General features: G+C 36.7%; 1 protein-coding gene across 3 annotated transcripts in view; it reads left to right on the plus strand.

The window, feature by feature from the left end:
* Positions 1-23,839, plus strand: part of LOC105837331 (fasciclin-1) — a 412,374-nt gene that overhangs the window by 256,963 nt on the left and 131,572 nt on the right. For all 3 annotated transcript variants that reach the window (XR_004963764.1, XM_036288707.1, XM_036288708.1), the window contains exons 6-7: positions 59-224; positions 434-594. Coding sequence is in view for 2 of the 3 variants with exons in the window: in XM_036288707.1 (XP_036144600.1) it covers positions 59-224; positions 434-594 (327 nt within the window). In the remaining variant the exon portion in view is untranslated. The remainder of the gene's footprint in view (positions 1-58; positions 225-433; positions 595-23,839) is intronic.

Raw genomic sequence — 23,839 nt, forward strand, 5'->3', positions numbered from 1 at the left:
CTTCCCATTGCGATCAAAAACTGTTTACATAACCTCCGCTTTTCTATATGTGTTACAGACGGAGCAGAGGTTGAATAAAATCGATCAACTAGTAATTAAAGGTCATGTATTACCCAAAAAGGTCATTTTCATCGCGCCGACGCCAGAGAAAGTGCAGTATCGGACCCTTGTGCACTCCAACGAACTGCAAGTCGTCGTCAGTTTTTCCAAATCACAAAATAAGGGTGATTATCATCAAATTGCGCACCCCACGTCTCGATCGACGTCCGGGATATTCAGATTTTTTAAGGCCCTCGATTCGATTCAAAGAGCAATAACGTGATCCAATCAAAAACATATTAAATATACCAATATTATTAGAGACAGCGCCAACAATAGAGCCCTCATTCGCGCGTATTGTGTTTCAATGACTAATTCATAGTTCAATTTTCAGTCTACGTGCAGTCGGACACATTGGTGGGCGATGCGTCTCATCAACCAGGAGTGGTGCTGGCGGAGATAGTGAAAGGGAACATTCCCGTAAGCAACGGCGTTGTTCATCTAATACAACGGCCGCTTATGGTCGTCGACAGCACCGTTAAGGATTTTCTGGAGGTAAGTGCCCGATCCGAGCTTACAAGAATCATACCAAATTATTGGCATTGTTGTACCCCTCGTTGTGAGTACGATTGGGGATCGCTGCCAGAGATCTCGCGAGGAAGGTACTTGGTCACTTACACCGTTATTTGTATTGAACACTTTTATTCTTGTATTTGTTACAGTGAATAGATCGCGACCCCGCAAGGCAGAGTGTCGCGTCTATGAGCTCGTTGTCCATGACCCCGCAAAGCAGAGTGTCGTGGTTGTGTATTTACAATAAGTTATCTCGGCGATACACGACCCCGCAAAGCAGAGTGTCGTGTGTTGTCTTAGTTTGTCTACTTCAGATTGACCCGTTCCTCACCTTCTTTCGACGGTTTATATACCTGTAAATGCGGTAGTCGGATCGAAAGAAGGGGAGGATTGCGTGAGGGCATAAACCGGTCAGTATTCCAAATTATTGCTTAGACAGCAAGTGCTGTCTAAGGAGCATTGCGCTAATTGTCGAACGGATTGCGCGAAACCTCGCGCGATGCGCTCGATGCTGACTGCTGCAGCTGACTTACGTCATCGTGCTACTGACATCTTTTTTATCGTCATGAGTGTGTCACTCATAACATCCCTCCCCCCTGATAAAAAGAAAATGAGGGTACTGAATTTTCGCTTTTTCGCTTAGAGTTATATCGCGTCGTCGTGTATCAGATTGTTTACAATTTTTGTTTTTCGACGCTTATAAACTACAATTACAATAATAATTACAATAATTACATTACGAGGTGTCGGATGTCGTATATACAATCTTTCGCAAAAAAAAAAAAAATTTTTTTTTGACTTAAATAGCACGATTTATGCACAAAATAGAATGTTTAATTGTGTGTGCCCTATTATAAAATTTGTTTTTGTCTTCTTCTGAGGTGTTCTCCTCGTTTCGGTTTTACCTTCTTTCTTTTTTATTATGCTTTTATGAACGGTTTTAATCTATTTGTGTGTACACGCGTTGACGTCCTGCCTTTTTTTATTGTATAATTTGCGTCTGAGTGTTTCTCAGTGATTACGTAGGGTCCCGTCCATTTCGCGTCTAGTTTTTTGGATCTCTCGCGGCGGAGAGTCTCATCATACAGGAGTACTTTATCTCCTATCTTGTATTTTATTTCTTTAGTAGTTTTATTGTAATATTTCTTGGCCTTTTGTTTTTCTTCTTTAATTTTCTCCCTTGCGATCTAGTTCGTTGCCCTTATTTCTTCCCGCAGTTCCTGTGCGTAATCTTTGTAGTTATACGTAGGATTCGGGGGTTTGCTCAGGGCGGTCGGTAGTTCGGCTTGTCTTCCGAAAACTAGCTCGAACGGAGTGAATCCAGTCGTCGTGTGAGGGGGTATTATACGTATGCATTGCATACGGGATCTATTCGTCCCAGTCCGTCTGCTCTTTATTTATAAAATGTCGCAGATATTCCGCTAAAGTTCGGTGCGATCTCTCAAGGGTGCCGTTGCTCTCAGGGTGGTAAGCAGTAGTTTGAATTTTGTCTATCTTCAGTAGCTTACACGCGTTTTTGAAGATTTCGCTTGTAAAATTTGTCCCTTGATCTGTCAGGATACATTCGGGTGTACCGTATTCTAGGACAATCTTTGTTACAATCTCCTTGCTTACCGTGTTTGCCTCTTGATTTGGAATCGGCATCGCCTTGCTGAATTTTGTCAGGTGATCTTGGAACGTTAGCAGGTACTTATTTCCATTTGCTGTAGAGACAGTACCTGCTGTCAGTGGTCCCACGATGTCCAGAGCGCATTTTTCGAATGGTCGGCTGGGGGTATCCGTAATTACTAACGGTATTTTATTTCTTTTAGATAATTTGTTTTTCTGGCAGAGTTTGCATTTTTTAATATGCTTTTCTACATCTGCCGTTATTCCGGGCCAGTTATATTTTAACCGTATTCTTTTTAGGGTTTTTTCGACTCCTTGATGCCCTCTGGTAGGTGCATCATGGTATTCGTGTAGTATTTGCCGCTTTTCTTCTTCCGTGTAGCTTTGCACGGTCTCATTATTTTCGTTTTCTTCGTTTCTCGTGTGTATTTGGCTGTGCTCTCCGTCTCTGTCTAACGCGAGCCGATTTTATCAGCCGTCTCCGTAATGTGAACCTCTGGTTTCACGTTGCGGCTCAACGCATCGGCGTTTGCGTTCGCGCGTTCGGCCTTATGTACGATTTCGTAATCGTATTCTTCCAATTTTAAACGCCACCGGATTAATCTCGATCCAGGGTCGTTTACACTGAATAGCCATACAAGGGGCTTGTGATCAGTGATAATTTTAAACTTAGTGCCGTATATGTACGGTCTGAAATGCTTGACAGCCCATAATATAGCCAGTAATTCTTTTTCTGTTGTGCTATAGTTTTGTTCTGCACGGTTTAACACTCGACTCGCATATGCTATGGGGCGGTCCTTGCGATAGTACGGCTCCTACTGCGTAGTCGGAGGCATCCGTTGTTACGTTGAATTCTTTTGAGAAATCAGGATACTGAAGTACCGGTGCGGTCATTAGCTTCTCTTTTAATATGTCGAATGCAATCTGTTGCTCCGTGGACCATACGAATTTTTCTGACTTCTTTGTCAGCTTAGTTAGCGGCTTAGCTATCCTCGAAAATTCGTTGATGAACTTTCGGTAATATCTGGCGAAGCCTATGAAAGACTGTACGTCCTTCACCTTCTGAGGTGCCGGGAAATCTTTTATCACCTGTAATTTGGCGGGATCAGGGGAGATTCCCTCTTCTGAGATTATGTGTCTTAGGTAATTTACTTCTTTCCGCAGGAACTCACATTTGTCCGGCTGCAGTTTTAAATTGGCTTTTTGTAAGCGCTGTAGTACTTCCTTTAGACGTTTATTATGGTCTTCCAGACTTGAGCCATAAATAACTATATCGTCTAAGTATACAAGGCATTTTAGCTCTTGCATTCCCGTAAGAACTGAGTTCATCAGCCTCTGGAATGTTGCAGGTGCATTTTTTAAACCAAATGGCATTCGATTAAATTCGTAATGTCCATATGGAGTGGAGAACGCTGTCTTTTGCTTATCACGTTCTGCCATGGATATTTGGTGATACCCTGACGCTAAATCTAGCGTAGTAAAGTACTTGGCGTTTCCTAGTTGGTCCAAAATTTCTTCGATATTGGGCAGTGGAAACGAGTCGCCGATCGTTAGATCGTTTAATTTTTGGAAGTCGATGACTATCCGTAGTCGCGGTTTTCCGCTTAAGTCAGCCTTTTTTGGAACCACTAATAAGGGTGCATTCCACTGACTTGTACTTGCTCTGATTATTCCATCCGTGAGCATCTGCTTCATTTGATTATTTACTTCCTCCTTGTGGTTGGTGGGGAGGCGATACGGCCGTACGTTTACCGGTGCCGTGTCAGCGTGCGTATGGATCTCATGTTGCACGGCGGCCGTGCAAGACAGGGGTTCTCCGCTCAGATGGAAGACGTCTTGATAATCTTCGCATAAGCGCAGGAGGGCTTGCCGTTCCTCTGAGTTGAGGTGTTGCGTCCGTAACAATTGTCAAATCCGCTCCTTCCGAGGGAGGTGAGATTTGTTTTTCGGTTCAGCGACCACGGTGTAAACCTCGTGAGGATTTTTCTCGCTTAAATCCTCTACCGTAACGACCGGTGTGTTGATCCGTATTGTTTTATCAGTGGTATTGATTACACTGATTGGACATAAAAAATTTTTTGGTTTTACAAGGCATCTGCCAATGTAAATTCCTGGAGCTGGTTCTTGGGCCCGTACGACTCCAGTTTTGTTTCGATTAGTCACGGCCCTTACAATCGTTTCGCTGCGAGGTTTTAACACGGTTTGTTGATATGATTTGAATTTCAGAGTAACGTTTCTTATCGTTAACTTTTTCTGGTTATAATCGCACGTTACTTGTTGCTTTCGTAAAAAATCTAATCCTAGGATGCCATCATATTCTAACGGAAAATCATTCTTTACTACGTACATCGGATGCTTTATCTTATGCTTGCCTAACTCTATTGTCGCCTGTATTTTTCCTATGGTGTAGACCTTATGGCCTGTTATCCCGACAAGGGCTATTATTTCATGGCGTATTTTGGTTTCGCCTTTTAAACTTTTTACTTTTATTAACGAGAGTGTGGCTCCGGAATCGAATAATATGTCGATTTTTCTTGATTTGGTCTCTCGTATTGAAAGTGTGACTAAGTCGAGTCCGCTATCTTTGTGTGCGTCTCGCTTTACATGCGTATCTTGATACGCGGCGGCGGTGCCCGTCGTGCTCGAGTCATCGTCCGAACTCTCGTCGCTACTTACCGTATCGGCATATTTTATCATTTTGACGGCCTTACTTGTACGCTGTTTAGCGTCCTTTTCTATTTTCGTCTTTCTGTGGAGGTCGTCCATGCAGGGTCCAGCAGTCGTTTCGGCTGTGGCCCGTTTTCTTACAGTAACTGCATTGTTGTACTGCTGTATTTACTCGTGGCCGTCCTTCCGGTCGGGGTAATTCGAACCGGTTGGCGTATCTGCTGCTTCGGCAGTCTCTTCCGTCGTGTCCGATTTTTCCGCACTTTCCGCAACGGATGGTCGGAGCACAATTATTGCGTTGGGCATTTGGCATATCCCGCCTATTGCCGTTGAGGCGCGTGCTTGCCCCCTTAACTTTTTCTTCCGTACTAGCTCCTGCAATTGCTTCTTGAAGCGTGTTGTACCGTTGGGCTCAAACTAATAGCTTTATTTCTTCGTGTAGCCCTATCTGGTAGTTGTAAAGGGTTTGTTCCTTGATGCTCTCAAGTATCGCCCGCTGCTGTTCTATCGTATGGTTTTTACCTTCCTCCATGGATTCGTATAGCTCCATGGCCAAGTTGTCCACTCTTCGTCCAAATTCTTGAGCGGTTTCGTTTGACTTCTGTTTCAGGGAGTTAAATTCGAGCTGCAAATGGGCGGTGCTGCGCTTGCCCAGATATTCATTTTCTAATTCCCTTTTCAACTGGTCGTAGTTTTCTATATCGCGAGTGTGGAAATCCATCATTGCTTTGCCCTTGAATTTGGTACATAGTATCGCGTCGAGGAGTATTGAATTCGTCCGACGGATGTATGTTTTTCATTGAATAGGAGTTTGCGTTCAAAAATTCTCGTACTCGTTCCCTCGAAGTTCCATTAATTTCGGGGATCATATTTCGCGCTTCTTTTAAACTTAAATGGTAAGTGTTGGTCCCATGCTGATGTCGTATATCTCGGGGTGAGTGTCCATACGACAGATCTAACGCGTGGTTAGTAGGTTGTCGCGTATTTCTAGCCGTTTCTTGCGGCGGCGGCTGTGCTTTGTTTCGATTTCCAAGCTGGAAACGAAGCTCGCGCATTTCAAATAGCAGATCATGGACCATCATATTCTCCATGGGGTGTATCGGTCGCCTATAAATTTGTGGCCTCGTCGGTGAACTTCCGCTTTGTTTACTCAAATTATTACGGAGCTCTTGTGCTTCCTCTTTGGGTTCTTCCCGGATTACGCGAGGCGACGCGTGTGGTAGGGAGCGTGTCGACGATCCCGCTACGTCTGTCCGCGTTGGTGAACGTGTGTCCATATTGTCGTTATTTATTAGACTAAAGTGTGGTCCCTGTATCGGGAATGCGCGTTCAGTCGTGATATTTGGCTCGACTATTCAAAAGTCGAAGCGCGTTATCGAATATTTCTTCTAACGCGTCTTGAACAACGTTAAGCGCTGTATCAGTGTTTTGGTCGGACATTTATGTTCGAGTATAAGCGCGTGTGCTGAGTTTTATTTCGCGGTATCATATGTCGAGTTGCGCTAGTGCGTTTGTATTCGTATGCCTTTGAATTACAGTAGCTATCTTAGCTATGTCTTTTTACGGTAATCGCGGTTACCGGGGGTCAACCGATATTTCCCTTTAGTCGCGTTACAGTTTTATGTCGTCCTACGCTCGTTTCGCGTTACAATTTAATGTTTATCGGACTTACATAAGTACGATGAGCTGCATGGTGCGGCGATTAGCTGAGCCTTGTCGCGGTAGGTCTCGGCGTCGTTTCGAGTTTCTCTCCTATCGCTGACGCGCTATGTACGCTTCGGCGTGGCTGGTTTCCTGGCCTGTACAGCTGATTGCTCGGTGACGCTTGGTTCCTCTTGGATCTTCCTTTTAACAGTGCAAATCCCACCGCTGCCACCACTGTTGTACCCCTCGTTATTTCGTCACTTATACCGTTATTTCTATTGAACACTTTTATTCTTGTATTTGTTACAGTGAATAGATCGCGACCCCGCAAGGCAGAGTGTCGTGGTTGTGTATTTACAATAAGTTATCTCGGCGATACACGACCCCGCAAAGCAGAGTGTCGTGTGTTGTCTTAGTTTGTCTACTTCGGATTGACCCGTTCCTCACCTTCTTTCGACGGTTTATATACCTGTAAATGCGGTAGTCGGATCGAAAGAAGGGGAGGATTGCGTGAGGGCATAAACCGGTCAGTATTCCAAATTATTGCTTAGACAGCAAGTGCTGTCTAAGGAGCACTGCGCTAATTGTCGAACGGATTGCGCGAAACCTCGCGCAATGCGTTCGATGCTGACTGCTGCAGCTGACCGACTTACGTCATGCTACTAACACCTTTTTTATCGTTATGAGTGTGTCACTCATAACAGCATTAATACATTTGACTGCCACGGTCAGCTGTACGAATTTTTAAAATTACGCTTTAACAGTCGAATTTATTAACACCGAAATCACTAATTTTTGGTCACAAATGTTATATTAATTTTTTCAATTTATCTAAAGAGTCTTTTCGCAATAAAATAGAATTCTGCACTTTAATTAGCATGTTAATCGATAATATCGCTCAATTATTAGATATTAAGAGCAGAGATCGGCATCATCGATATTTTCAGTAATATTTTTAGCATTAATTAATGATTACTTGATTAATCAGTAATCAAAGACGAAAATTATTTGATTACTTGATTAATTAGTAATCAGAGACGAAAATTATTTGATTAATCAATAATCAAAGACGAAAATTATTTGATTATTTGATTAATCGGTAATCAAAGATGAAAATTATTTGATTATTTGGTTAATCGATAATCAAAGACAAAAATTATTTGATTATTTGATTAATTGATAATCGAAGACAAAAATTATTTGATTATTTGATTAATCAGTAATCAAAGACGAAAATTAGTTGATTATTTTGTTAATCAATAACACAGGCACACAAAAAAGTGATTGGGCTGGCGGACTAGACTAGTCAATCCTTATGTATTTCGACCCGCTGAATCCAAATCCAAGGTCAGAATTGCTGAATTGGATTTTTTTCTAATCTCAAAAACAATTTTTTTTTATAATGTTAGTTCGGCGGAACAGAATAGTTTATCTTTATGTATTTTGATCCGCTGAATCCAAATTCAATGTCAGAATTGCTGCATTGGTTAATTTTTTTCTAACTTCAAAAAGTATTTTTTTTTAATTTTGGTCCGGCGGACCAGACTAGTCTATTTTTATGTATTTTAACTTGTTGAATCCAAATTCAAAGTCAAAATTGCTGAATTGGTTCATTTTTTTCTAACCTCAAAAAACACTTTGTAAAAGCAGTTTGGATCACAAATGTGTAATCCGAAACGTGCAGGCTTGCGTAACCACATTATCCGGGGAAAATTTTTTACGAAACCACAAAAGTGAAGATTACAGAGAAAGGGTAGCGAAAATGATGGAAAACTATAAGAAACTAGGTTGCCTAATGAATCTTAAGTTACATTTCTTAGATTCTCATATCGACTACTTCCCAGAAAATCCAGGTGATTATAGTGAAGAACATGGAGAAAGATTTCATCAGGACATCAAGGAAATGTAGTATCGATATCAAGGCAAGTGGGATGTGAATATGATGGCTGACTTTGGCTGACGCTCAAACGTGATGTCTCTGTGAAAGAAAAGAAACGTAAGAGAAAACCATTGCACAGAATCTTCGAGAATAAAAGAGATATAATAGAAAAAGGGAATGAATTTTTTACACTATTTACAGAAGCTCAAACTTATCATACGTACTGAATTTTCGCCGGGTAATGTGGTTACGCAGGCCTACACGTTCCGGATTATACATTTGTGATCCAAACTGCTTTTACAAGGTGTTTTTTGAGATTAGAAAAAAATGAGCCAATTCAGCAATTCTGACCTTAAATTTGGATTCAACGGGTCAAAATACATAAGGATTGACTAGTCCGGTCCGCCGGACCAACATTAAAAAAAAATTTTTTTTGAGGTTAAAAAATGCGAGCTAACTTTGCAATTCTGACCTTGGATTCGGATTCAGCGGGTCGAAATACATAAGGATTGATTAGTCTAGTCCGCCGGACCAACTACTTTTTTTGTGTGCCTGTGTAATTAAAATAAAAAATTTTTTATTATTTGATTAATAAATAATCAGAGTTGAAAATTTTTGATTACTCGATTAATCAATAATCAATATTGAAAGTCTTTGATTACACAGGCACACAAAAAAAAGTGGTTGATCCGGCGGACTAGACTAGTCAATCCTTATGTATTTCGACCCGCTGAATCCGAATCTAAGGTCAGAATTGCAAAGTTAGCTCGCATTTTCTAACCACAAAAAAATTCTTTTTTAATTATACAGGCACACAAAAAAAAGTGGTTGGTCCGGCTTACTAGACTAATCAATTCTTATGTATTTCGATCCGCTGAATCCGAATCTAAGATCAGAATTGCAAAGTTAGCTCGCATTTTCTAACCTAAAAAAAAATTTTTTTTTAAATATTGGTCCGGTGGGCCAGACTAGTCAATCCTTATGTATTTTAACCCGCTGAATCCGAATCCAAGATCAGAATTGTAAAGTTAGCTCGCATTTCCTAACCTAAAAAAAATTTTTTTGAGGTTAGGAAAAAATGAGCTAATTCAGCAATTCTGACTTTTGATTTGGATTCAGCGGGTCAAAATACATAAGAATAGACTAGTCTGGTCTGCCGGACCAACATTTAAAAAAAATTTTTTTTTGAGGTTAGGAAAAAATAAGCCAATTCAGCAATTCTGACCTTGAATTTGGATTCAGCGGGTCAAAATACATAAAAATAAACTAGTCTGGTTTGCCGAACCAACATTTAAAAAAAAAAATTTTTTTTTAAGGTTAGGAAATGCGAGCTAACTTTGCAATTCTGACTTTGGATTCGGATTCAGCGGGTCAAAATACATAAGGATTGACTAGTCTGGCCCACCGGACCAATATTAAAAAAAAATTTTTTTTTGAGGTTAGAAAATGCGAGCTAACTTTGCAATTCTGAGGGTGCGTTCGGGGAGACACTATTAACGCTACAAACGCTAACGCTATCTGAACTGTTCGTGGAGCCAATAGCGCGGTAATGATAGCGAGTTTTGTGAACAGCTATAGCGTAGCAAACACTGTTGGGCAGTTGATTAGCCACTGCCAGCAATATTAACAAAATGTTTATATATATATTAATAATTATTTATGTTAACAATGTTACTTACAAGGGAACCTCGCGTACTCGAAAATGCTGATTTTAATGAAACTTGGCATAAATGTAGAGGGGGTAAATACATGAATTTAGAAATTTATCGTAGCTGCCCATAAACGGTTTAAAGGGGTGAAACCACCCTTTAAAGATTGAGACATTTTTCGTTTTCTCGATATATCTCGTAAACTAAACAAAATATTAAAAAATGTTTTATACAAAAGTTTTACAATAAAAGTACTTCTATCTAACTATAATAATTAAATTAAAAAAAAAATTTTTTTAAACAATTGTTTTTAAATTTTTGAAAAAAAAATTTTTTTTCAAAATTTCATTAATGTAGTTAGATAGAGATATTGTTACCATAAAACTTTTGTATAAAACATTTTTTGATATCTTCAATACTTTTCGAGATATATCGGAAAAAGCAAAAATCTGCTCTACGCTATGGACTGAAAAAAGCATGAGAGAATGCGATAGCACCGCGACGGAGAGCGTTAAAAAATATTTTAAAGAAATTTTTTATTAAGGTTTATTTATGATATTGAATATAATATAAGATACTAAAAATATAATAAAATAAAGTAATATAAAATAATAATATTTTGTATAATATAATAATATGTAATAATATAATATAATAATGTCGCACTTGAATGCATGCTGATGTGAATGAGAGAGAAAGAGTAAATAATATTAATATAATATAGTAATATAATAATATAATATAATATAAAATATTTATATCCAGACTTCTTGGTCCGGATCCATTAGCGGTGACATGCCAGAGAGTCGACGCAGATCGACGACATCTGCCAATCCAAATCGGCCATATATATGATTTGTCAATTAGGGCATTATTTCGCTCTCTGTCGATCTCGCAAAAGTATCGCGTCCAAAATCTTTTTCTTATATTGATAAATCCATGTATGTGGATGTTATAGAGATATATCCATGTCTAGATACAAAATTAACATATTTTAGTGTGGCATTATACATTGAACAACAATATACTTTAAATCAGGGTAATGAAAATGCAAATTAAAAAATAATGCATTACTTATTAATTTTTTAATAAGTAATTATTTCTTTATTCATTAATTATTAAAACAATAATGCGTAATGAAAAAACTCGCATTAATTATTTCAAAAGTAATGCGTAATAAAAAAAATCGCATTACTTATTACAAAAGTAATGCGTAATGAAAAAAATCGCATTACTTATTTCAAAAGTAATGCGTAATGAAAAATATCGCATTACTTATTTCAAAAGTAATGCGCAATGAAAAATATCGCATTACTTATTTCCAGTGTTGTAATAGATCATTAAATAAATAATCTAGATCAGATCAAGATCTTTATCAAAATATTAAATCTAGATCAGATCACAGATCATTTTTCATACATTTGATCTAGATCATAGATTACATTAATTTTGATCTAGATCGAAGATCGTTTCTTTTTTTTACTTGACAATTTGGTAGGAGTAGAAATCGAAGTTTTTTAAGCTTCTTTAATAGGCTTTTAGGAATGTCCCAGAAATCTTCTTTAATGGATCCGGACAAAGAAGTCTGGATATAAATATTTTATATTATATTATATTATTATATTCCTATATTATATTAATATTATTTACTCTTTCTCTCTCACTCACATCAGCATGCATTCACGTGCGACATTATTATATTATATTATAACATATTATATTATACAAAATATTATTATTTTATATTACTTTATTTTATTATATTTTTAGTATCTTATATTATATTCAATATCATAAATAAACCTTAATAAAAAATTTCTTTAAAATATTTTTTAACGCTCTCCGTCGCGGTGCTATCGCATTCTCTCATGCTTTTTTCAGTGCATAGCGTAGAGCAGATTTTTGCTTTTTCCGATATATCTCGAAAAGCATTGGAGATATCAAAAAATGTTTCATACAAAAGTTTTATGGTAACAATATCTCTATCTAACTACATTAATAAAATTTTGAAAAAAAATTTTTTTTTAATTAAAAAACAATTGTTTAAAAAAATTTTTTTTTAAATTTAATTACTGTAGTTAGATAGAAGTACTTTTATTGTAAAACTTTTGTATAAAACATTTTTTAATATTTTGTTTAGTTTACGAGATATATCGAGAAAACGAAAAATGTCTCAATCTTTGAAGGGTGGTTTTACCCCTTTAAACTGTTTATGGGCAGCTACGATAAATTTCTAAATTCATGTATTTGCCCCCTCTACATTTATGCCAAGTTTTATTAAAATCAGAATTTTTGAGTTCGCGAGGTTCCCTTGTTAGTATATTTATTATTATTTTTCTTTATATATATATATATATATATATATATATGATACTTATTTGTTTACATTTATTTTATATTCAATATTTTAATAATTATAAAATGATTATTAAACAATTAAATTTTTCAATGGAAATTGAAATTATTGAAGTTCACAAAATAAAAATTATTAAAGTTATTTACGATCTTATTAAATAAATTTTTTAATTTTTAAATAAATTAAATAATAATTACCCAGACAACACGCTTGTCAGAATGAAAACTTTAAGAGAACTTTTTTAAGAAAACATTTAGATATCTTGGAAATGATGTCAAAATGGTAACATTTACCAGAGACGTCTACTAAGAGAGGTCTTTAAGATATCTAATTGAAGAGTCTCATTTAAGTTCCTTGAAAATGTTATCTTTATAACATCAGCTAAATGATATCAGCTTGATGTCTCATAAAAGATATCACAATGCTGTCCGATTTTTGAGCCATCCATGCGCGTCCTAGTTAACTCAGAAATCAGACAACACTAAAAGGTCTTTGAGATATCTGATTGAAGAGTCTCATTTAAGTTTCTTGAAAATGTTATCCTTATAACATCAGCTAAATGATATCAGCTTGATGTCTCATAAAAGATATCACAATGCTGTCCGATTTTTGAGCCATCCATGCGCGTCCTAGTTAACTCAGAAATCAGACAACACTAAAAGGTCTTTGAGATATCTGATTGAAGAGTCTCATTTAAGTTTCTTGAAAATGTTATCCTTATAACATCAGCTAAATGATATCAGCTTGATGTCTCATAAAAGATATCACAATGCTGTCCGATTTTTGAGCCATCCATGCGCGTTGTAGTTGACTCATAAATTAGATAACATTATAATATCTTGAATGAGAAATCCATTTGATATTATTTAAAAATTATTATAAAGATAATGTTTTCAAAAATAACGGTTTGCTTACAATTACTGTGCACAAAAAATGCACAAAATCTAAATTTATCATGTACTAAACAAAAACAGAATAATAAAAACCATCTAATTAACCATTTGAACGCTTCAAACTATTAATGCTAAAAATAGATCGCAATTTCCATTAAATTATTAAGGCTATGGAAAAAGATAAATTTAACAATATGAAACTAATAAGTAAATAAATTAATCCTATTTATGTCTAATGTTTTGCAAAATTTAATTGCTTTTATAAAAAATAATATAATTGCGTCAGTTTATAACATATTGGTATTGTATGTATAAGACAATAACAAAAGTACCCATATCGATAAGTCAAATTGGCGTAGCAGATAGAGTACAAGGTTTGTCATCCTAAGGTTCCGGGTTCAAACCTACCAGCGGCAAGTAAGAATAAAATAAAATAATTTAATTTAAAATTAATCAATAAAAATTTGTCCTAAATTTAGTATGTTACTGTTGATAAAAATAATTTAAAAAAAATGAATTTTTATTTTATTTTTTGATCTTTAGTTGCAGTTTAAAAATATCCGATTTAAGAAATCTTTTAGATATCCGATTTAAGAAATTTTTTAGATATCCGATTTAAGAAATCTTTTAGATATCAGTTTTATGATATCTTTCTGTTCTCAAAAAACGGCGCATTGGTTAACATTCTGACATCATTATGTTATCTTTTAGAAGTCTCTTTATGTTATCATTTTCAGAAACAAGATATCTTTTAGAGATCTTTTTGACAACGTATTGTTCACTGGGTAATAAGTCCTATATATTACTTTTTCATTAAAATTATTTTATATGTAATAAAATAAAATAATTTAAACAATTTCCTATAAATTTTTATTTTGTTCCATTTTTTTATCTCAATTCAAAATCAAATTAATTAATTATTAATTTATATTTATTTTACATAATATTATATGTTTAAAGCTTATGCTTAATATAATTTTTTTATGTAAATTTATGTTCTTTTGCACTATGTCGTATACTGTCGCTCTTGAATTGCATTAATTATTTAAACTAAAATTTTAAAATAATATATGATTACGTTATTAATTTAATTGATAATAATGATACTTAAGTCGTTTACATATTTGCAATTGGTACAAAAAAGGATTGCATTTTAAGACAAACAGTACATGCAGTGTAATGAATAAAAATAGTATATATTATTATATACATATTTTGATGAAAAACAATATTAAACTCAAAGATCCAGTCTTGATCATCTTGATAGAAATATATTAATGAAATATTTCACAGAAACTTTTTTATTTGATCCCTTTTTATTATTTATTAAGATTTATTAAAATGCATTAAAATTTATTAAAAATTAATATTTAACATTTATTAAAATTTATAAAATTTATTTATATAATAAATAACAATGTAATAAAATAAATTTTATGAATTTTAAAAAATTTTAACAAATTTAAATGAGTATATATTAAGGAATTTTAATATAATTTAATAAATTTAATAAATTTTAATAAAACAGATCTCTCTCTCTCTCTCTCTCTCTCTCTCTCTCTCAATGAAGAGAGATTTTTAATTAAATATTTTCATTAGGACATATAAACAATTTCTTATTTTCTTCTTTCAAGATCACGCATAAATTTTCTCTAACCTTAAAAGAGAGATAGCACGTAATGTTTAAACAGACAATGGTGGGGATTGAGCCAAACGCTATCCATGCACTACCTCTGAAGCAGTAGCATGGATAGCGCGCGTTTATGACGTCAAACGCTACGGACAGTGACGTCATCATAATTTTGATAGCGCTATCCAGCGTCTCCGCGAACAGCGGTAGTGCTGCGTAGCGCTAATAGTGAGCTCCCCGAACGCACCCTGACTTTAGATTCGGATTCAGCGGGTCGAAATACATAAGGATTGACTAGTCTAGTCCGCCGGACCAACTACTTTTTTTTGTGTGACTGTGTTATTAGATTAACAAGTAATCAGAATAAGATAATTTTTATTATTTGATCAATTAACATTCAGACCTAAAAATTTGGCAATTACTTTATCGCTCAGTAATCAGGATCAAATGTGTAGTATTGAATGAAATGATATCTTGACGAATGAAATAATATCAACGTAAAGCAGCAATTACACATAGAAAAAAGTAATATATTTAAGGAAATATTTTTCTATTCAATTTACAATATAAATTCTCCGCTTTTTAAAAATAAACATATTGAATTTGAATGAAAAAGTCTCTGTTTATTTAAAAACATATTTAAAGTATACATTTAGTGAACTTATATAGAAATATATATTATAAAATTGATGGTAATTGAATAAGTGACAATATTAAATATTTTTTATTTTATTCGAGCTCTTAAAAATACTGTTCGCTTTTGAGAGTATTCATTTTTCAAAATTTTCGTCTGTGAGACAATTAAATTTCGCAATGTCGAACATTGTTGCGAAACTAAACAGTTTTTTTGACTGAAGCTGACGATGGCAACAAAGTATTAAATTTAAAAAATGACGATTTGATAATAGGATAAAAATGTAAAATCGGTAAATAATTTTTTTGCTTTTGACAAAAACGTTGAAACTCAATTTCACATGCAACAATCCCAAAATTTTGAATAATTAATCCGTCTTCGTCTTCATTATCGAAATCAAACCTATCATTACTTATGTCCATCTTTGTGACATTTTGTACCGAATAATTATAACATGCTAGTCCATTTTTTATAGCGGCTATTGCATTGTCTCGAGCTGTTTCACTCAGGCACTTCAACCATCTCACTTTGAACTTCGGTTGAGTTGCCGCCGCTGCAGCTGCTTGCTTTTCTTCTTCGACAATATTAAACAAGTTCGAAAATCTACAATGAAAGGAAAAACCATTAAAATTTATCTTAAAATTACTGAAATATGTTACGTCCAGCCTTATAGAATTTAACTCTTTATTCGGTAGGAAGGATATTTCAGGGAGAACAGGTAAGGCAGGGAAGAACGTAACAAAACGTGTAGAATTCCTGTAGGCACACAGATTAAGAGAGGGTAGGTGCCTCGGGTCGAACGCATTTTTTATGACTCAAAAATATAGGTCAACGTGCCGATAGGCCCGCTATAACCCGTTTCGAGTCGTACGTCCGTCGGTCTAAGTTTCGAGTCAACGAATTGAATCGCTTTAACTCGGGATTGGACCAGGTGCAGTCTTTGTTCAGGAGGGGCGAGGTCGTTGAAACTTAAATGAATAATGAAGTTTTACATAAAGTTAACAAAAGTATTTATTCTAATAACAAATAAAATGAAAATAAAAAGAGAATACAAATAAGCGTTGAAGTCGTGGTTTGACAATTTGTAATAACGGTATAATCGAATTTAAAACGCATAGTGAGTGTATATAAGTTGTACAAATATTATATAAGTATGTGGTGGGCGGAGAAAGGAAAACAAAGAGATTTTTGTTTTTTATTCTATATTATTAACGGTGAACGCGGAGCAAAGAAATAGATGAAGGGTTTATTAAATGGTTACATAGGGAAAACAGAGATGCTTGAAATCGTAAGAGGATAAGGAATAATGTAGGAGAGAGTGGGGATGGAACATCTTCGAGTTTTGGGGAACTGATCGGAGAGTACGATGAAAAATCTCGAGATTCGCATACTGGTTCGTATAAGTGTATGGGAACTTGAGATTCGCACACGGGAGCCTCAGGTTCGTGTAAGTGTGTAGGAACTTGAGATTCGCACACGGGAGCCTCAAGTTCGTGTAAGTGTGTGGGAACTTGAGATTCGCACACGGGAGCCTCAAGTTCGTGTAAGTGTGTGGGAACTTGAGATTCGCACACGGGAGCCTCAGATTCGTGTAAGTGTGTGGGAACTTAAGATTCACACACGGGAGCCTCAAGTTCGTGTGAGTGTGAAAGAATTATTTTTGAATAATAGGAGGGTGTCTTAAAGAATTAAAACGGAAGGGAGTAAATGAGTAACGTAAGAACAAAGAAAAAAATTGTGATAGTGGAACTTACTCATTACTGGTTCTCGAACAAAGGGCATAGCGGAATAAGCAGGTGAAATCTGCCCCCGCATTAATCGAGCTCAAATTGATATCATTAGTTGGCACCCTTGAGATGTAAAACTTCCCCAAATGTTAGCTACAAAATTGCATTTTTTGGGGAGTTATGAAGGGGGAAAGAAAAATAAAAAAGTGGTTTTTTTCAAAAATGGTTGGACCGATTTTAATGAAAAAAATATATGTTGTAAACATCATTTAGACAAGTTTGAGAAAATTTTAAGTAATTTTTGTGGTAAAAAAAACCCAATAAAAAAATTTTTGAATTTTTTATAAATTTTTTTGGGAGTGATAGTTCTGAGATACCACTTTTATATTTTCACAAAAACATCTCTAGATCTTCTTTAACACATATTTTTTTTAAATCAACCGGAGTGGTGGAACATGGTTAAAATTAATAATTCACACCGCGCACAAATGCGCACAGACCAAATGCGCACAGACCGAACGGACACAGTAACCTATAAACTTATCACATGAGTTGCGACTTTTCGGGCACCTCTATTGACGGGATGGGTCCGGGAGGAGGGCGAAGCCCCCCTGCATCTCCCCCGTGTGTGTGTGTGTGTGTGTGTGTGTGTGTGTGTGTGTGTGTGTGTGTGTGTGTGTGTGTGTGTGTGTGTGCAAAGCATTTTCTGCACCACATAGGTTTGCGACTGTGCGCATTTGGTCCGTGCGCATTTGGCCCGTGTGCATCTGGTCCGTGTGCATTTGGTCTGTGCACATTTGGTCTGTGTCTGTTTTACTCAGCCTGCTGTGTCCGTTTATTACTGTGCGCATCTGGGACTCATTCTCTGCAATTAGGCTATAAAACTTATCGTTTCGGCAGTTCATCACGAGGAGATTGGAGTACGTTTTTAAATTTCATATGTTCGGGGTGCTTTTTTAATGTGAGTCCTCTTGCCTCTTACATTATTTATTATTGGTGTGCTTTTTTACAGTGAGTTCCCTCGCCTCTTATATTATTTATCATCGGGGTGCTTTTTTAATGTGAATTCCCTTGCCTCTTACATTATCTATTTATCTTACACACACACACACACACACACACACACACGCACGCACACACACACACACACGAGCCTTTGGCCCCCCTCCCGCACCCACCCCGTCCAAGTCGCTAATCTATGTGGACTTTACTCTGTTCGCAATGTACATAGATTGCATTTTGTCCGTGCGCATGTGCAGTGTGCGCATTTGGTCTGTGTCCGTTTGTTACTGTGTCTGTTTCACTCAGCCTGCTGTGTCCGTTTATTACTGTGCGCATCTGGGACGCTTCCTAAATAATATAATTATGCAAATAGTTATTGCAGTTTGAATTTTATACTTCTCTCTTAATATTGTATATTTTGTTATATTGTATTTGCAGATTTAAATATTAAAAAAATATTTTGCTTTATATTAATCTAAATTCGCATTTGTAACAATAAAAATGTACGTACGCACATACGTATATATATGCTACTTTTGTTATATATGTATATGCATTTATACTTTATATCGTGTAATACATTGAGTATTATGTAATTAAAGTTTTTATGTTCTAATATAAAAATATACGCAGGAGAGGCAGTTATTGAATGTGACGCGACTAAAGAAATAACGCAACTTCTAGCGCGGCGCCTATAGCACGCGATTATCATTTCGTTTTGCCAATAATTGAGAATGAGGGAACCCATATATTATTATATTTGGATGGATTTAGCTTTTAATGCTCTTTAATTTTTGTCCTTACAAAATTTTCAAAATTTAAAAAAAAGGGGTGGAAGTGGGGTAAATTAAAAAGTTTGAAATTTTTGAAAAATCTAAATATACTATTGTAAAGAGTATAAAATACTATAAAACTTTTGTATAAATCATTTTTTCATAAACCTTATATTTTCAAAGATATTAGCCAAAAACAAAAAAAACGTGTTATTTTCGAGGGGTGGTTTCAACCCCTAAACGTTGAGATACGCCGCTAAAAGAATATGGGTCTAATATCTTTTTATGTTCTACAACATATCCAAAGCTCATTAAAATCGGTGAAGAACAGTTTTATCCGTTCTCTTATTAGTAATATTGATAAGCTCCATTATCGCATCAAGGTGGGAATCCGTCAATAAAATTTTTTTTCTTTTTCTTTTTAATTTTAATTTTTTTTAAATTATATTTTTTATATTTTTATATTTTTTATATTAACTTTTTGTTTTTTTGTACTTTAACTGTTTTTCTTTTTCATTTAAAACTGAAAAAAAATTACGAACGAAAGAAAACAAATCCAATATTTTCCTTAATTTCTTTTAATTTTATGCAATAGTTAATTAGATGTAGTTTTTCAAACTCCGTAAGCTGCTTCTTCACCTTGCTCTTTGTTATATGTTATATTATATACTATTTTGACAAAAAAAAAATAAATCAATAAAGAAAAATAAGAAAATATATACTTTTTTAATTAATGGTAATTTTGGGAAACTTCCGTTTTCGGTGCGACTTGTGCGAACACGCGGTTATTTCGTGAGAGCTTTATCAGGTGCATAGGAAAAAAATTAGAGTGAATGCAAGGTGAGAGTGAGTGAGATAGAGAAAGAAAAGTGAGAGGAGTAAGTGAGAGGAGAGATAGAGGGATAGTGAAAGGGCGTAGGGAGAGAAGAGAGGATAAAAAGTAGGTAGCGAGAGGTGAGTGACGGGTAAAGCATAGAATAAGAGTTACAAGAGGGAAGGTAGGAAGAGAGTAAGTGACAGTTAGACATAAAGAGTAAGTAGATAGAGAGGATGAGTGTAGACAGACGGGGAAGCGTAGAGGGCGGGACAGTGGGGAAAGAACAGAGAGTAGGCAACTTGCTAGAAAGGAAACAAAGAGAGAGATTTAGTAGCACAGGGAGCTCGGGTAGCATAGAGGAGTATTTGAAAAGAAAAAGAGAGGGGCCGGACGAAGAGAAGGAGGAGGGGGGAGCCCATTTCATAAGAGCAAGAAAACGCCGAGATCGCCGACTAGGGTAGGAGAGATAGGGGAAGTAGAAGATGGAAAAGATAGGAGAGAGGAGGAGGGAAATATGAAAGGGATAGGATTTAAAGAAGATGATGGAGAACATGTGGCAGGATCAAAAAAGAGGGAATGAGGGAGGTTAAAAGTGTTAGAGGAAAGAATGGACATGATGAGAAGGGAACAAATGGAAAGAGATAAAAGGTGGCAGGAAGAAAGAAAGGAAGTAATGTGTAGAATTGAGGAATTAGAAAAGAGGGTAAGAGAGATGGAAGGAGGAAAGAGAAACAAAAATAGGGAAGGGGCGGGGTGGGGTAGAAGAGAGAATGAGGAGGTTAGAAAAAGAATGGGAAATGAGAGAGAAAAGAGAGAAGGAGGAACGTGATAATTAGGGGGTTAGAGATTAGGGATGGAAAGAAGAGAGAAGCGGTGAAAGGTTTACTAAAGGAGATAGGGGTAGAAGCAAAATTGGAGGAGGTGAGTAGAGTGGGGGAGGAGAAGGGAGAAACATATTGTTGGTTAAATTAGAGAATGAAGAGCAGAAGAGGGCAATAATAAATAAGAAAAAGATATTGAGGGGAAGAAAGGAAAAGATAGGGAAGGATTTAACATGGAGGAAAAGGAGGATGAAATGGAGATTGGAAGAAATAGCAAGGGTGGAAAGAGAGAGGGAGAGAAGAACGTGGGTGAATTATGGAAAGATAAACATTGATGGAGAGTGATGGGCGTGGGATGAAGGGGAGGAGGTATTAAGAGACAAGGAGGGTAGAGTGAGGGAGGAGGGACAGAAGGGAAAAAGAAACTAGGAAGAGAGAGAGGGGAAGAGGTGGAGTTGGGGGAGGGAGAGGGGGAAGGGGGCGGGAGGGGAATAGAGAGTATGTTATTGTAACGTGGTCGGATTGGTAAACAAAGACAGCGTTTTGGAAGGGATTAGAAAGATGGAAAGTGGTAGTGTTATTAAAGACATGGGTGAAGGAAAAGAAATAGGGAAAGCTAAAAAAGAATTTGCCGAAAGGATATAAATAGGGGGTATAATTTGCCGGAAGAAAAAATAGGAAGGGAAGGACGATGGGAGGTATTTTGATGGGAATAAAATTGGAATTAGTAGAAAAAGGGACGGAGATAGAAACGGAAGTGGAGGGGATGATAGTAGGGATGGTTAAATTGGAAAGGGAAAGATTGAGAGTGGTAGGGGTATATATAAATGGAGATATCGAGAGTGTTGCAGGTTTCAAAGAAATGGATGAAAGAGAGGGAAAAGGGGGTAAAAACGTTTATAGGAGGGGACTTTAACGGGAGATAAGGGAAACGGATAGAGGGGGAGAATGGAAAGGGGAAGAGGAGAAGAAAGGAAGAAGATCAAAGGATAAGAAAATAAATAGGGAGGGAGAAAGATTAGTGGAATTTGTGGAGAAGGGAGGGTAAAGTATATTTAACGGAGGGATTAAAGGAGATGAGGAAGGGGAATTTACGTTCACGGGAAGCAAAGGGAACACGGTTATAGATTATGTTATAGGGAATGAGGAAATAAGAGAGAAAATTATTAGGTTGGAGATAGGGGAAAAGATAGACTCGGACCACCATCCTGTGGAGGTAATGCTTACAGGAAAAAAAGGAGAGGAAGAAGGAAAAACAAAGAGAGAAGAGAATGGAGAGGATGGTGGGATGAGGACGGGGCGGAAACGTTTAGGAGAGAAATGGGGGAGGTAAGATTAGGGGAAGAAGGGGTTCAGGAGGAATGAGATAGGCTAGAGGATAAGGTTAAGAGAACAGTGGAAAAAATAGAGGAGGAGAGAGGAGATGGGAGGGTGAAAAGTAGAGGGTGGTGGGACAAGGAATGCAAGGAGGGAAAGAGGATAGCAAAAAGAAAACTGAGGGAATGGAGAAAGGGGAGGGAAGAAGAGCAGGAATATAAAAGAGCGAAAAGAGAGTATCAGGAATTACGCGGGAGGGAAAAAAGGAAAGAAACAGAAAAATGGATATGGATAGCTCAGGAGGCGAGAACGAAGGGACAGGTGTGGGAAATAGTAAACAGGGAGAGAAGGAGGAGAGGGGGGATAAATGAGGGAATAGAAGGAAGGGAATGGAAGAATTATTTTATGGATTTGCTGGGAGGGGTAAAAAGAAGGGTAGCAAGAGGAAAAAAGCAGGGAAGAGAGAGGGATAAAAAGGAGGAAGTAAGAAGGGAAGAGGTAATAAAGAGGTTAAAAGCGAAAAAAGCGGCGGGGGTAGATGGGATGGCAAATTAGGTATGGAAATATGGGAGAGAAGGAGTGAAAGTTTGGATTTGGGAATTCTGCAATAAAGTATGGAAAGGAGAGGGATGGCTGGAGATATGGAAAGAGGGGATAGTGGTTCCGATACTGAAGAGAGGAGAGGGGGAGGTGGTGGAAGATTACAGAGGAGTGACGCTGATGTCAACGGCGTATAAAATATACGCAGCGATATTAGCGGACAGGTTAAAGAAAGAAATACACTGGCACAAAAAAAACGAGACAAAAATTTTGACCGATTTTTAGGCAATCTTCAAAGTGATGCAACTTTGCGAAAAATCATCCAAATTACATATACTTTTTTATAAATTAAAGGGCAAAGACTTTACTTTGAGAATTTCTAGATAAAAGTATGAGTGCAAACCTTTTGTATCGTATCGAAAGTATCGAGTTGGGAGGGGAAAAGGTATACACATTAGCTTATGCGGACGATATAGTTTTAGTAGCAAAGGAGGAAGGGGAAATGCGGAGTATGATAGAAAGATTGGAAGATTATATGAAAGAGAAGGGGCTGGTGCTAAATGTGAAAAAGACGAAGGTAATGAGATTTAGAAAAGGAGGAGGAAGATGGAAATTGTTAGATTGAAGGTGGAGGGGAATGAAAATAGAGGAGGTAAGGGAATTTAAGCATTTAGGTTATGTGCTACAAAGAAATGGAGGACAGGAGGCTCATGTAAGGGATTAAAAAAGCGGGACAGGGTTAAAAAAGCGGCAGCGGTAATAGGGCAGGTATGGGGGATTGGGAAGAGGAAATTCGGTAAGGATTGGGAAAGAAGATTATAATTGTTCGATAGATTAGTGTGGACAGTTATGAGTTATGGGGTGGAAATATGGGGATGGAAAGAGAGGGAGAAAGTGGAGAGAAGAGAAGAGAGGTACGTAAGGTAGGTGTTGGGAGTGGAAGGGAAAACACCGGGGTATATGGTAAGGGAGGAGATGCAGAGGGACAAGCTAGAGGGAAGAGCAGGGAAAAGAGCGTGGAGCTTTGAGAAGAGATTGATGAAAGGAAATGGAATTAGGTTGGCGAGGAAATGTTTAATGGAGATAAGGGAAAGTTGGAGTAGAGGAAAGGTTAGGAAGGGATGGGAGGAGGAAAGAAAGGAGTTCATTGAAGGTAAAGGGGTAGGAATGAAGGAGGGGGAAATGGGAGAGGAGGAAAACAAGCTGGTGGAAAAAGGAAAAAAAGGAAAGGCAGAAGAGGAACAGATGGAGGAAAATAGGAAAGTCAAAG

The sequence above is a fragment of the Monomorium pharaonis genome, chromosome 6 (assembly GCF_013373865.1).
Source record: "Monomorium pharaonis isolate MP-MQ-018 chromosome 6, ASM1337386v2, whole genome shotgun sequence".
NCBI lineage: Eukaryota > Metazoa > Arthropoda > Insecta > Hymenoptera > Formicidae > Monomorium > Monomorium pharaonis.